Raw genomic sequence first — 14,758 nt, 5'->3', positions numbered from 1 at the left:
TTGTTTCAGGATGGAGATGTATCTGCACCTACTCGGTTGTGGGTAAACTCATCCTGCATCTCAGCAAACCCACTTCTAAAGTGTGCTTATTAATGTGTAAAAAGAAAAGGAGGACTTGTGGCACCTTAGAGACTAACCAATTTATTTGAGCATGAGCTCATGCTCAAATAAATTGGTTAGTCTCTAAGGTGCCACAAGTCCTCCTTTTCTTTTTGCGAATACAGACTAACACGGCTGTTACTCTGAAACCTTATTAATGTGTGTTAAAAAGGCCAGATGATTCACAACAAAATAGCGTGTGTGTGGATGCAAGGCACTTTAATGTGAGATAACGCAAGTCAAACAATAAATTTCAAATGTAGACGAGCCTTTAGTTTTATTCAGATTGGAAAAGCAATCCTGGCTGATTAACGTGGTATCTGAATACATGCAGCTATGGTTGGTGATGCAAGCCTTTTCCACAGCCCTAGAGCTACCTTCCTTTTTTTGTACCCTTAGCCTCCTAATGCCTCCAGTGATCAATAATTGTGCAGACTCTACCTGATCTGGTTCCTGTGCTGGGGTCGGCTTAGCAGATGATGGAAGCGGTGTTGTTATGTCTGGCGTAGTTTGGTTAGGATACGTATAATTGCTGTTCCTGTACGTCCTAAGGAATGACTCAGCCTATGAAATAAGGAAATGTGAATCAACATGAAGCTGCCGAAGAATATATGGAGATATCTGTTCCCCAGCCACCAATTCAAATATGTCTGTAGACCATTAAAATTACTGCATATTCTTATTCTCAGGAATTAAAAAGGGCCCTGCCCCTCTCTAACTGGTTTTGCAGACATATTTATGAGCCATACAAATAAGGAAACAACTGAAATATATGCGTAATGTTATGATAACTACACACACATGCTCTTTGGACACTCTCGGCGCCCTTTACCAGTTTGACTAACAACATCTGATTATTATAGCAAAGGCTGTTAAACGTTCTGGACTAGCTGGTGTCAGGGTAGCAGTACTGATTTCAGTGGGGCTATGCGGACTGACACCAGCCGAGAATCCGACCCTTCACTTTCCCCATTGATGCTGTTTGAAGTGTGAAAAATAAATACTCAGCTTGGATGGTGAAGTTAAACTGGACACAAATCTGACATCAGGAATCATAACATTCAGAAACCAGTAGGAGAACACTTCAATCTCTCTGGTCACTCAATAACAGACCTAAAAGTGGCAATTCTTCAACAAAGGAAACTTTAAAACCAGACTCCAACGTGAAGCTGCAGAACTGGAATTAATTTGCAAACTGGAGGCCTGAATAGAGACTGGGAGTGGCTGGGTCATTACAAAACCTAAACTTAATTTCCCCAATACTAATTTCTCCCTACTGTTACTCATACCTTTTTGTCAACTGTCTGTAATGGGCCACTCTCTTACCACTTCAAAAAGTTATTTTTCCTCCCTTGGTATCCTGCTGTTAATTGATTTATCTCATTAGACTGACCTCACACTTGGTAAAGCAACCCCCATCCTTTCATGTATTTATACCTGCTCCTGCATTTTCACTCCATGCATCTGATGAAGGGGGTTCTAACCCACGAAAGCTTATGCCCAAATAAATTTGTTAGTTTCTAAGGTGCCACAAGGACTCCTCGTTATTTTTGCTGATACAGACTAACACGGCTACTGCTCTGAAATCTTAGACTGGTCTGTTTAAGCAATTTTGATTTCCAGCTTTTATGCACTAACATAAAGTTGCTGTCTTTGTGCCAGCCTTTGAGGGCATGGGTACCAGGAGTTTTCCTCCATCTTGCAGTCCACTCTCTTTGGGAAGCATATATGTCCCAGGTGCTAACTACCCAAAAGGAGGAAGGGAGAGAGAGGACAGGGAACATCCAGCACCTTCTCCAAGGTAGTGGAGCTACCACTCTGGAACGCACTGCACAAGATCCCCCGCAAAAAGCTCTGACTGCTTCACAAATGAACAATGAGGCATGTGGCACATGCATGAATATTTTTCAACCTACCTGACTCGGACATTTGAGAGTTATCACCGTTTCAAGAAAATGTGCATCTGTCTTGTTCCCAAGGGGTTCCAACTGCATGGCAGAAAGAAAACATGGGAGAGAAGAAATAAAATGAGATCGAGAATGGAAGATCATGAATAGCTGAATATTATCAGCCTATGGAAACAAGTAGAACAGCAAGAAAATTGCTATGTACTGTATCTCTCTATGTTGAAATAGCAGCTCAACCCACAAAACTCAGGGCCCCAGGATTTTATCATATTTAAAACATATGAAATTGGCTACTTTCCATATTACGTATGTAGCATGCATGATGTAATATCCCACACTTTGATTATCTCTTGGTGCAGGGTCCTAGGTGCTTACAAGACTATACCCCAGGATATATTCTTTGACGCAGCCAGTTTGTGTCCAGGTGACTTTACATTACAAAGGGAAATAGTGCCCACCTGTAGTAAACACAATTCTGTTCTCAACAGAAGTAGGGTGGTTCAGCAGCTACATAGCGGGTCATTGTTCTTTGCTGCAAAAGGACAGGGTGGAGAAGACAGAGACAGAGACTGATATCTTCTGCAGTCTTACCATGTTGTTCCACAAGGCACGAGCAGCCAGGGAATGAGTCTTCTGGTGAAAGTGGAAACAGTCTGGGGCAAAATACGAGCTGTCGGGCAACCCCTCCTGGGGAAAGAGACAGGTACTGTTACAAGAGAGGTAAGCAGTGATGAGCTGCCAAAATCTTAACAACGGGTTCCCTCCTCACCCCATGAGGGGGTCGTTGCCCACCCCCGCCCCCCGGGACTCCTGCTCCATCCAACCCCCCCGCATTCCTTGATGCCCCCCCCAGGACCCCTACCCCATCCACCCCCTCCCCTGTCCCCTACTGCCCCCAGAACCGGGCAGGAGGGTCTCGTGGGCCACCGTAGTGGGTGCCCACCCCATCTCTAAGAGCCAGAGGCACCTGCCGGGGGGGCGAGGTGGGGAGTCCCGGCGGTGCTTACCTGGGGCAGCTCCCAGGAAGCATCCGGCAGGTCCCTCTGGCTCCTAGGGGCGGGGGAGCATAGCTGGGGGGGAGCAGGGGGAGCGGCCACCTCGGAAGCAAGCGGCGGCTTCCCGCTCAGGCCCAGGGAGGCGGAGGTGAGCTCAGGCGGGGGGGGGCACAGGGGAACCTCCCCACCCCAGCTCACCTCTGCCACCCTCGGCCTGAGTGTGAAGCCACCGCCTGCTTCTCCGCGCCCTCCCCTGGCTTCCCACGAATCAGCTGTTCGGTGTGAAGCCTGGGAGGGCTGAGAAGCAGGCGGCGGCTTCACGCTCAGGCCGAGGGTGGCGGAGGTGAGCTGGGGTGGGGAGGTTCCCCTGCGCCTCCTCCCCCCCCTCCCCCCCACCTGAGCTCACCTCCACCTCCCTGGGCCTGAGCGGGAAGCCGCCGCTTGCTTCTCAGCCTGTCCCGGCTTCCCGCGCAAACAGCTGATTCGCAGGAAGCCTGGGGGGGCAGAGAAGCAGAGCGGGGCGGCACGTTCAGGGGAGGAGGCGGAGCGGAGGTGAGCTGGGGCTGGGGGTGGGGTGGGGAGTTGCCGGTGGGTGCTCTGCACCCACCAAATTTTCCCCTTGGGTGCTCCAGGGCTGGAGCACCCGTGGAGTCGGCACCTTAGGCGCCTCTTTTGGCCGGTGGTTAAATTTAGAAGCCCTTTTAGAACCCTCGCGGAACAACCGGTTCGAAAAAGGCTTCTAAATTTAACAACCGGTCCTAGCGAACCGGTGTGAACCGGCTCCAGCTCACCACTGGGGGTAAGTATATGACCAAAAATGCCAGCTTATGATGTATTATCACATTCTTCTTCCAACAAAAACTCCATTACCCCAGACCTTGAAAATAGTCTTGAGGGCCTCTGAGAACAAGACAGTTACCATCCTGGGAAAGACCAAGCCATTGACTTAGAACTAAAGAGTACTGTAGCACTTTTACAAATATGATTAAAACTTACAACTAATACAATTTGCCATGTCTGAGGCCAAGGTTACATGGGCACTCAGCAGTATTACCAACAATCTCTATCCCCTCCAAAAACATCTCCCACTGCTTTGGATCGTGGCTCACTTGAACTGGACAAACTAACAAAGCAGAATACCGAGGGCCAAATTTAGAGTTGGTATAAGGGGTGCAAGTTTAATGATTCAGAGGAGTTGCACCAGGTCTGGATCTGGCTCACTTTTTTTTACCTCAGTCTTTGGAATGGTCACTTCCTGCAGAAACGGCTGCACGACCACTGTGAAATCTTCCTTGGTGTCATACCTTCCACTTTCAACTAATCGGTGGGTTTCCTCCTAAAGAAGGCAGAACAATCACTCACTGCTCCTTTTCTTGCATTCTGCTTATTAGGCCCCAGGCTGACCCTCCTGCAGAAGTCTCATCATCCGAACATGCAAAACCTGAAACCAAGGGCGACTCCCTTCTTGTACAAGGCAGTGAGTCATGAGCTTCTTGAAACACTGGCTTGCAAAAACCCAAATTAGAAAACTACTCATTTGATTTTCCTTATCAGAAAGGCACCATAGAGGCTGCAGATGACCTACTGCTCAAAAGCCAGCTGACTGACCTAGGGAGAGCCCCCACTTTAATAGGATTTCCCATCATGGGGTACCAGGGATTTTTCTTGAACCTCTGAAATGCTTTCAGTTCAGCTGACCTCCATCACAAGAGTTCTTTCTTGAACTACCAGTGCTCCCCAATTTAATCCAATTTCCCAGCAAGAGGAGTATCCAGAACTGCTGCTTCAACGGAATCTCTGATCCGTCTGAAAGAGCCACTCTGTTTTAGCACCTTTCTGAATCACATTTTAAAGATCTTGAGCAGCAGATCTGCCCCTATTCCTTGCCTGATCCTCACCTGCCCCCTCCAACTCAATTCAGAGTGACTTCTATGAATCTGCAGCTGACTAATGTGAGCACAATTTGTCCCCCATGTCTAGTAGATACTAGACTTTGACAGGTCCCTGGGTCAGTCACTTCAAGCATTATCACTGCTAGAAAAATTTGTTTATTATTCCCAGAAGAACAAAGGGAGACTGCTGCTAAAAAAGAAGAACAAAAGGATTATTAAGCAATTCTCTGCTAAATCTCTTAATACTTTCCTCTGCCTTACCTGATACCTTTTATTAAAAGACTCTAGCATCTTAGTTTCAGTGGAATTGTCATCATAGTTCAATACACAAGGACACAGATTCCTGCAGGAAGAAAGTGATATTTTATTTTTGTGCTGCAATCTACTGGGTTTTTTCCCCTGAAAACAGGTACAAGAACCCAAAGGGTAACGGACTCCTCCAAAGGTGGATTGTTGTGAAAGGCTCATCCATGATAACATTGATTCCAATATCTAGGTCTTCCCAATAAATATGGACACACTGAAGTTTAAGCACATTTATTAGGGATAGATGCATTCATGTAAGGTGAGGAGATTGTTACTGTGCCAGATATGCCACTGCGGGCCAAATTCTGCGCAGCCCCATTCACTTCAGAGGGATTGCACAGATATAATTAAGAGCAAAATTTCTATAGACTCGCTCCAGTTTCCCCCTCACCCGTACCTATCTCCCATTGCTGGCCCTGTCAGTAACTCCTTGCAATCTCACCCCTGCTGCTCCTATCACCTGGCAACACCTCTACTCCCCATTTCATTACAAATCTCCGCAGAAAACATCTCTTTTCTCCCTCTATCATGTCACTACAGTGAAGAATATCAGAAAGAGTAGCTTACTCTAACACTGGAAAAAGAACTTTGGCAGAAAAAGGAAAAAGATACAAACCCTAAAGCTAATCGCTCCCCCTCTCTCTATTTATAATTATAAACAAATAAATAATGCTTCACTATAGTGTCTACCTAGAACCTTGCCCAAGCCCTTCTCCTGGTCTCCTGCTACAGATTTAAAGAAACAGCACATGTATGCTCACTTAGCCTATATGTCCTAATAAAGAGGAGCCAAGACAGAGATAAATTATTTACCTCTACAGGGCATTCTGGGATACAGTTTGAAAGACATAGTGCAAAGTTGTATTTTGAAATGTAGGTCAGTAACATGCCATTCATGAGCCTTCTACACTGCGCCTATTTAAACCTCTGTACACTTGGCTCACTGCCAGACCTATAAATCCCCTTGCTGCCAGAGAGACCCAAATGTACTACAGCAGGACGTTTGGTTAGGATGGGAAGGTAACAGATATATTTCTGAGGGATCAGAGAAACTCAGCTCTAATCTCACAGGCTCTCATCCTGGCCTTGTCCTAGTGATTAGGATCTTGCGATAAGCTTGTACTTTGTTAAAGGGAAACTGCAGCAAAATAGAGACGATATTCTAAGCCAACAGCACTCAGTCTGAAAGAGCTGCTTTGTCACTGACAGTCAGAGCCGCTAAATCACAGCAAAATGCTGTGTCATCCTGTTCCTTCTGTGAAACTCCACTCAGTGAACAACAGGGCCCTTCCGATCTTTCCCACCACCGTATCCTGTCAGAGTGATGTCCTCAGGGGCTCAGCTGAAATGAATAGAACAGGGATTGCTACTGAGGGTGCTGAGCACAGACCAATCTTGTGGTTCTCCAGCTCCCAAGCTGTCACAGCTTGTGCTGCATAGTGTCAACACACAGGGCCTCCCTAAATCCTGGCCTGGCCACTAATGGAAATGGCTACTAACTACACTACAGAGAAGGAACCTCCTTTCTTTCCCCACATCTCCTGGTTACTCAGTATATGCATACAGGGAGAGAAAGATTTCCTACTCTCCCCACTGCTGGAAGCAACATAATGAGTAACTAAACATCCCACAAATCTAATTGAAAGACTAATTAACAATCCAGCTAACAACCACCAGTTGGTGAGAGACAGCTAATGTAGGTTAGGGCTCAAAGAATGTAGCTCACCACTGGAACATATGTAAAAGCAGAAGACTTTGAAAGGTAAATTCTGCAATTTAAATAAAACTGGATTAACATAATCAGCTTTTTAAAACCCTCATTTTAATAATTTTGAAAATTAGCTGCCTTTGTCAAACAATGTAATGGTGATCTGTGTGTGCTAGCTCTTAATCAATTTTGCAGTTGGAAGTCTAATTTGCTGTTGTATAATTAAACAGTTCCATCAGCAGTAGTCCCAAGCTGGAGACAGTGAAAGAGAGACAGGTATTTTTAAACACTGCTTTGAAAATATAATCTGTACTGTGTATGTATTTTATATACACACAGGAAAATAGTACTTAGTTATCTGAAATATTGTAATCCTTTTCCTCCACTGAAGATCTTACAGCTTTTCCTGAATAAGGGTGAGAGCTGGAACATAAGTCTGTCAAACCTCATGATTAGCCTTGGGCAGCTAATGGTGTTCTCCTGGTATAAATCCCGGAGGATTACTATATGAAATATTGTCACCAGATTGACAAATGCCCGAGGAACCTGCCAAGAGAATAAACAAAGTCAAAGCAAGCTAACAGAGAACAGTAGTGCAACCCCTGCTCTTCCGAGCACAGGGAAGCAGGTCAGGGGCTGGTCAGATTTTTTGTTGCTAATATAACATGTACCTTAATCTGCTGATCCAAACAACCTTTACTATTTCCACTAGAGGTTTCCAGTGGGCTGGCTGAGTATTAATCTCAACAGGAAATTCTAAATTGGGTTTGTTCTACCTTAAATACAGAGCTGCAGCCACTGAGACGCATGATTCTAACAAGGCCAGATCCCAAAACGGCTGCTCTCTTGAGGCAAGCGTTTGATACCCTCACTCATGCTGAGGAGCCCCATACTCCATGAATAGTCCCATTAGCTTCAACTAGGAAAAGGATATCAGAATATGTCCCTTAATAAAAATAATAGGGGCTGTGCTGTACAGTGAGTGGGCAGATATGCTACTGCTAGGCATAGTTACATGATTGTCATGAAATACCATATATTTATCAATATATTTACATTACTTGACTCCCAACACATCAGGTGGAATTCCAGTCCCCGCAATCACCATTCTTTCTGTAAAATACTTCCTTAAATTCTTCCTACAGATTAGAGCAGCGGTTCTCAAACTGTGGGACACGACCCCATTTTAATGGGATTGCCAGGACTTGTGTTAGACTTGCTGGGGCCTGGGGCCAAAGACTGAGCCCCACTGCCCGGGGTCAAAATCCAAGGGCTTCAGCCCTGGGCAGCAGGGCTCAGGTTACAGCCCCTCCTCCCCAGGACTGAAGCCCTTGTGGTTTGGCTTTGGCCCCCCGATCTGGGGTGGCGGGGCTTGGCCGGGCTCAGGCTTCAGTCCCCCGTCCTGGGGTCGTGTAGTAATTTTTGTTGTCAGAAGGGGGTCACGGCACAATGAAATTTGAGAACCCCTGGATTAGAGATTACTCTATGAAACATCTACACATGCAGCAATGCTGCCCATACTAGAACGTGAAACTAAGTATGACTACAAATTAATAACTCTAGAACTAACCACTGAAGCTCAAGAAATTTGTCTTTCCTATCGGACCCCTCTCCCTAGGTTAGCAGTAAAGATTTCTTTTTACCTCGCTGTGAAGTATGTCCAAAGCTATTTTTATATAGTTGATGAAGTTATCAGGAGAAAAATGCACCTGTTGAAACAAAGGGTTGAATTTAGTTCTGGGCATTGTTTCCTCAGGCAGATACAGAAGCTACTAGCTGACTCTTAGACTACAGTGATTGGACTCTTGGTTCAGGGTACATTGGCACAACATGTAGCTCTGGAGCATCTCTGCTTCCCCAGTTCCCTTCTTGGGTACCATCATAGGAAAGAAGGATTTGGCAACCATCAGAGGCCATTCACTGAGCCAGTTCCGCTGGGCTTACTGATAAGATGTCACAACTTCCTCCACACTCACTATCAGGTAGTATCAAAAGCACAGCTTTCCCATCACTAAGACTTTCATCAATGGAGGTCAGTCTGAAGAAACATTCTTCTCATATAATGTAAAATATTAAAGTATTTTCTAAGTCAGGTGTGTGGGCTATTAGCAACTTGACTCCCATTTAGTCCTTGAGTTCCATGAAATCTCAGTTGCAAGTACATCCCATGCAGAAAAGTGTACCGGACAAACAGAGAAATTAGTGTGAGATAAAGTCTATTAGGTCACCTTGTCCATTTCCCTCTGCCAGGGCAAGATTTCCCTCTACAATATACTTGAATAGCTCTGTTAATCATATCAAGTAATTGGGCCTTTACCCCTTCTCTTATGAGATTATGGAATAGTCTAATAAGACCTTATTGTTAAAAGTGTTTCCCACCCCCCTCACATGATATTCATCCTTAATTCTGCTTGGCTCAATTTCATCCCATTGTTCCTAATGACACCCCCTTAGTCCACTCTATAAACCCAGACAACACACTCATTTCCCTTATGTATTTCCTGTTTCTCTGCTCACCAAGCCACATTCTAGTTTGTAACATAAAGGAGACATCATGCTCCTCTGAATGGAAGAGGAGGCTCCCACCCTCCAGCACAGACCCCTGCCACCTTGTGTTTCAGTTCAGATGCAGAATGTTAGTAAGTCATTGTGTTTGCTCTCTTTCTTTCATGGAGACTTTACAGTCTTTATTTTCCTTTATCTGAAATCAGTCATCTAGAATGGAAAGCACACATTGTGCTCTTAGCGTACAGGGAAAACAACAAGGTACCACAACTGTGTGAGAGGTGCATAGAGGAGGCTGGACATTAATCAGGAGTTTGCCATGAACTGTGGATAGAACCTCTCTCGTGTCCATGTATCTCATAGTATACACATCATGTTGGACTCTGGCAGCATGAGGGGGGGAAAAAAGATAAAGCTGGTAAGATGAAATGGGGAAAATTCTTGACAGTTTATTATCTTATCTACATATGGAAAGAACTAACTTGATCAACAGAAAGTTATCTTAGTTTGTAGCAAAATAAAGTAGTTACAATAAAACAATCAGTAGCAGTTCTTAACAGTATTACATTACTTTATCTCAATCTCAGGTTGAATGACCGTCAAGTCTCAGAAGAATGCTGAGAGCTGTCCATATGCGGCCTAGCCAGTTTGGTCCATTAAGTCTACCTAGCTGAGCTCCACTATTCCACTCTCCAAAATGTACCAAATAACAATGACATTTCAAGTTCACATAAGAGACAGATCCCTAGTGACTTACTGGATCGTTGCAGAATTTGCACAGGTCATTTCCTCCTATCAAGAGTGTTATGAGCTTCCAGTCTTCCTGGAAATTTATTTTCTGTATTTAGGGGAAAAAATAAAATAAAATAAAATAAATAAAAAAGATAAGATAAGATAGATAAGGAAAAAATTGCCCTGCAACAAGTTAAAAGAGAATTATGTTTATCTTTGGGGCATGGACTATGTCTTTCTGTGTGTCTGTACAGCATCTAGCACAATGGAGTTCTGGTCATGGCTGAGGGGCTTTGAGCACTATGGTGACAGATGTGATGCGATGGAATCATGGAATATTCAAAGTCTACTGTTCAATTTTATTTTATGTATCTTTATGAGCTTGTTAGTGATTGTATTCCTGGCTAAATGGATAAGTAAATTTCCTGCAGGAACTAAAAGCAATGGAGGGTAATTAATGCAAATCTCCATTAGAAACAATACAGATAAAAAGTCAGTTAAGTTTACCCTGAGGAAGAGACACCACTGATATGACCTGGTTCAAAACACACAAAGGGCTTGAATCTGTATAGAATGGCAGCCCTGACCTGGGGAGAGTCAGACACTATCAAGAACTGACAGGCATAAGACTGTGACCACAGACACAGGCCCTGCAGAAGACCTGAAGTATTTTTAGATCTTCCAGGTCTCCATGTGGAAGATGGGTGACCACCTAGTAAGCTAGGCATGTGTACAAGCTGTTTATTGTTTTTAAGATACGCTTTCTCTGAATTGCAGCCGTGTTAGTCTGTATTCGCAAAAAGAAAAGGAGTACTTGTGGCACCTTAGAGACTAACCAATTTATTTGAGCATAAGCTTTCGTGAGCTACAGCTCACTTCATCGGCTCACGAAAGTTTATGCTCAAATAAATTTGTTAGTCTCTAAATGCCACAAGAACTCCTTTTGTCTGACTTGTTTTTGTTCTGAATAAAACAAACTTTGTGATAACTGGCTGGTCACTGGCTAACCCTGTCATTCTCTCAGGGGACACAGCTGCAGGTCAGGTCTGCTGAGGTGATCACAGTCAATTGAAAAGGTCTGCAACGTAAGGCCCCGGTCTGGCAAGAGGGAAGAACAGGACAACACTCCAAGAAAGTGATGGCTGGAGGCAACTGCTGTGGGAACTCAGACTATGTCTTCACTGCAAAGAAGTTGGGGGTTTTTTTAAACCACAGGATAACTAACATGTTGGCTATCCTGCTGTAAAATCCCAGTGGAGACAAGATGCTATAGCTGTATTGTGAATTAAGCTCTACAAAGTCAACCACCAGCTGGGGTATCGCATAGACCAAGTTGCCTAACTTCTTCATGGTAAAAACTTGTCTCCACTAGGATTTTACAGCAAGGTAACTAGCGTGCATTAGTTATCTCACTGTAAAAAACCCCTTTATGTAATGAAGACAAAAAGCCCAACTTGATGGTATGCTGAAACATACACTGCACAGAGGGATGTTGCATCCTATTCACTTTATCACTGCCCTACCCATAGATTTCTGCCTGACATCTACGTTGATCTGTTGTGCTGTTAGAGACTAATGACCCAAGACAGCTGCATTATACTTAAAGATATTCATGCCAGCCAAAACTCACAGTATCATTCTTCATCAGGTCCACCAGTCTCCTCACCTGCGAAGGGACATTCCTAAATATTAAAAAAGAAGAAGTCAACTGATGAACACTTCATGATAAATAGGGCATTGAGAAAAGCAGATGAATGAGCGGAGTCCATGACAACCCATTCAAACAACGTGGTATTGAACTGAAGACTCCAGTTGCAGCTTTTATTGGACTAAATATAGTTACAGAAATAAGCCACATCTGGAGTTGGAGAAACAGTGAAGAAACATTTAGCATCCATCAGCCATCTGGCACTGTAGGTGCTGTGTGAAGGCTTCAGAGTGCACCATCCCCGATGGAAGAGGGAAATACATTAGAATCAGTTTCGGGGTGGGACTGGCCTATTGTAATTCAGCATATTTGAAGGTTTTAGCTTTAAGAGGATGGTTCCTGGTCAGGCAGAAGGTTACCCATGCCAAAGGACCTCAAATAGCAGTGTGTGTGAGTTTAAGACTAGAGTTCAGTCATACCCTCCCTGGACTATTGGTGGCTGGAAGTGCCACTGTGAGATTGCCTTGCATCATCCCTGCCGATGACCAGTGCTGTTAGAAAAATGACAATGAGCTGTGAGAGAGATAGAGAAAAATCCAGCCCTTTTCAATGGGACGATGGGTCACTGCGAGCAGTGCAGGTTTAAGGGAATTTAAAAAATGGCCTCCCAGTGAATTGCATCCAGAAACAGTCCTTCATTTCTTGTAGTTACACCTTTTTTTAAAAAATCCCCTCTTTATACTTCGTTTTTATTTTGTTTCAACCTACAGCCAACTGGAAGGATACAGCCGACCAGGATAATCTCTTTGAGTGATAGCAGCCATAGAGATCTCTCACTTACTGGGAGTTATCTATCTCTGTGAGATTACTGTTATAAGAAGTTATATGGCATCAACCTGCGCGATACACACTGACACATATATAAATTCCAAAATCCACCTCTGGACAGAATAAAGGAACTACGAGCCCTTTGGATGTATTAATACAAACAAAGAACCTTTACAATAAGATCAGAAAGGGTTGACATGAATTTCATTGAAGACTGAACGTAGTCTAACTGGGTTCTATTCCAAACTCTGCCATGGCCTGACCTTCGGCAGCTCAACACCCTCTCTGTCCCTTAGCATCCCTGGGTGAAATCAGTGAAGTCATGGCAAAGCTCCCACTGATTTCAATGGGACCAGGATTTCTTCCACCCCCTCATTCCACACATTCCTCTGTCAAGTGGGAATAACAATTTATTTCATCATAGGGCTATGAGGCTTCATTAGTCAATGTTTGTAAAGCACTTTGAGCTCCTTGGATGAAAGTGCTAGAGAAGGGCAAAATATTATATTGTTACTGCTAAGATTTCCTTTACTATGATTAGGAAAGCCACGCTGGCCCTTGGCAAATTTCTTTGCTGTCAGGCTAGAGATGAAGTATGGAGGACGAGTTTGGGTTCTACACATCTTTATTGGCCACGTTTGCAAAATCAAACATTAGGAGTGTCTAAATTCCATTTTATGTCTAAACCTACTGACATTTGGGGCATTCACAGACCTGTAAGAACATTCCAGGTTTGGCACTTCTCTAACTGGAACTTAAAAAAAAAAATCTACTCCCCATTAAAAAAAAAAAAAGTATTTATCTGTCCTCACTTACTCAGAGTGAGCTCCTGACACGGCCTGATTCAGGAAGGCATTATGTGAGTTCTCCTTCCCTGTGCCAATGGAGTAGCCTTGAAGGGAAGGATTAAACTCACGAAGAATATCTGGAAAAGAAGAGACCCATGAAATGCAACTTAATTCAGTGGGTAATGAGATGGAGTCAAAAACCAGAACTTGCCCCAGAAGGACTTTAGCAGATCCCAGTTAATAACTTGAAGGTAGCCGTTAATATATTGTGGGTGCAAAAATCTCACCACTCAATTATTGTTTCACCTTCAGATTACTCAGTTTAATGAATTCAGATGTCTATTTCAACTGGTTGCACAACATGGGCAGTATGCCCGGCAATGTCATTTTGATCAGTTTGCTGAGTAATATTAATCAAGTTACAAACTCTTACATACTCACTGTAAATTTAGAGATGGCTTTGGATCTGTCCAAACTTCCCAGATCTTCAGAGTTGTTAAAAACCAAAGTGCTAATCTGGATCTGAATTTTGTAAATGGATCTTATCTTTTATAGTGACCTGAAAACCTTCCAAATCCAATCACCCTTGAACATTCAGGCATATGAACTCCAAATCTTGCAGCATGGCTCTATTTAAGATTTTTTTTTTTAACGGGCAAAGGAGAAAAGTTAAGTAAGTAGTCTCTATAGTCTAAGGACTGAGACAGTTTGATTCATCCATTCCAAAAGTACCTCAGACAGAATAACATACCGAGAATAATATTGAACCATCCAAAATCCCAGGGAATTACAAAACATACTGTTATGTCATGCACAGCAAATTACTGTGGTGGCTGTTAAGCAAAGTTTATTCACCACTGGATAGTGAATGTAAAGTGATTGAGTGTGCCGTGCTGCAAAATTGCAAACCTTTCTTCATGTCTGTTCTTTAAATTATTGAACAGCTCAAAAAATACGCCAACGTTAGGGAAACAGGTACTTACTTGTTAGTGTCGTGACTGTGGTTATGTTTTCATCTCCTCCAATACTGTTATATGGAAATAAACAAGCAAAAATATTTCAAAAATTTTAGTCAACAGTATTTACTTTCTAAGATATTGGAATAAGTAATAGAGCTTCCCCTAACGGTGTTTCTATGCGTATATACGTATACACAGACGAAGAAAATTACAGGCTGCGATCCTTATTGTTGTTTATAAAATTTGTTAAAGACGGACTCTCTGTGCATGCCTCACCTTGTACGTTTGCCACAAGAAAATCAAAGGTGTCATGTAAACAGAATGTCAAAATCATTTAAGTGAAAGAAATGAGAGAATTTTAAACATTGAATGTAGTTTCCACCATTTCTGC

The 14,758-nt window shown here is 43.5% G+C and overlaps 1 protein-coding gene across 1 annotated transcript in view; it reads right to left on the bottom strand.

Annotated features, from left to right (window-relative positions):
• PLB1 (phospholipase B1) overlaps positions 1–14,758 on the bottom strand; it is a 112,633-nt gene that overhangs the window by 56,128 nt on the left and 41,747 nt on the right. Inside the window, exons 19-29 of the mRNA XM_043543146.1 lie at positions 14,392–14,435; positions 13,437–13,545; positions 11,775–11,826; positions 10,170–10,250; positions 8,551–8,616; positions 7,353–7,453; positions 5,155–5,236; positions 4,233–4,337; positions 2,598–2,693; positions 2,016–2,087; positions 541–663 (exon numbers count right to left, since the gene is read on the bottom strand). Of these exons, the coding sequence (XP_043399081.1) occupies positions 541–663; positions 2,016–2,087; positions 2,598–2,693; positions 4,233–4,337; positions 5,155–5,236; positions 7,353–7,453; positions 8,551–8,616; positions 10,170–10,250; positions 11,775–11,826; positions 13,437–13,545; positions 14,392–14,435 (931 nt within the window). The remainder of the gene's footprint in view (positions 1–540; positions 664–2,015; positions 2,088–2,597; positions 2,694–4,232; positions 4,338–5,154; positions 5,237–7,352; positions 7,454–8,550; positions 8,617–10,169; positions 10,251–11,774; positions 11,827–13,436; positions 13,546–14,391; positions 14,436–14,758) is intronic.

Source organism: Chelonia mydas, chromosome 3 (assembly GCF_015237465.2).
Source record: "Chelonia mydas isolate rCheMyd1 chromosome 3, rCheMyd1.pri.v2, whole genome shotgun sequence".
Taxonomy (NCBI): domain Eukaryota; kingdom Metazoa; phylum Chordata; order Testudines; family Cheloniidae; genus Chelonia; species Chelonia mydas.
This window is presented reverse-complemented; position numbering and strand designations above follow the sequence as displayed.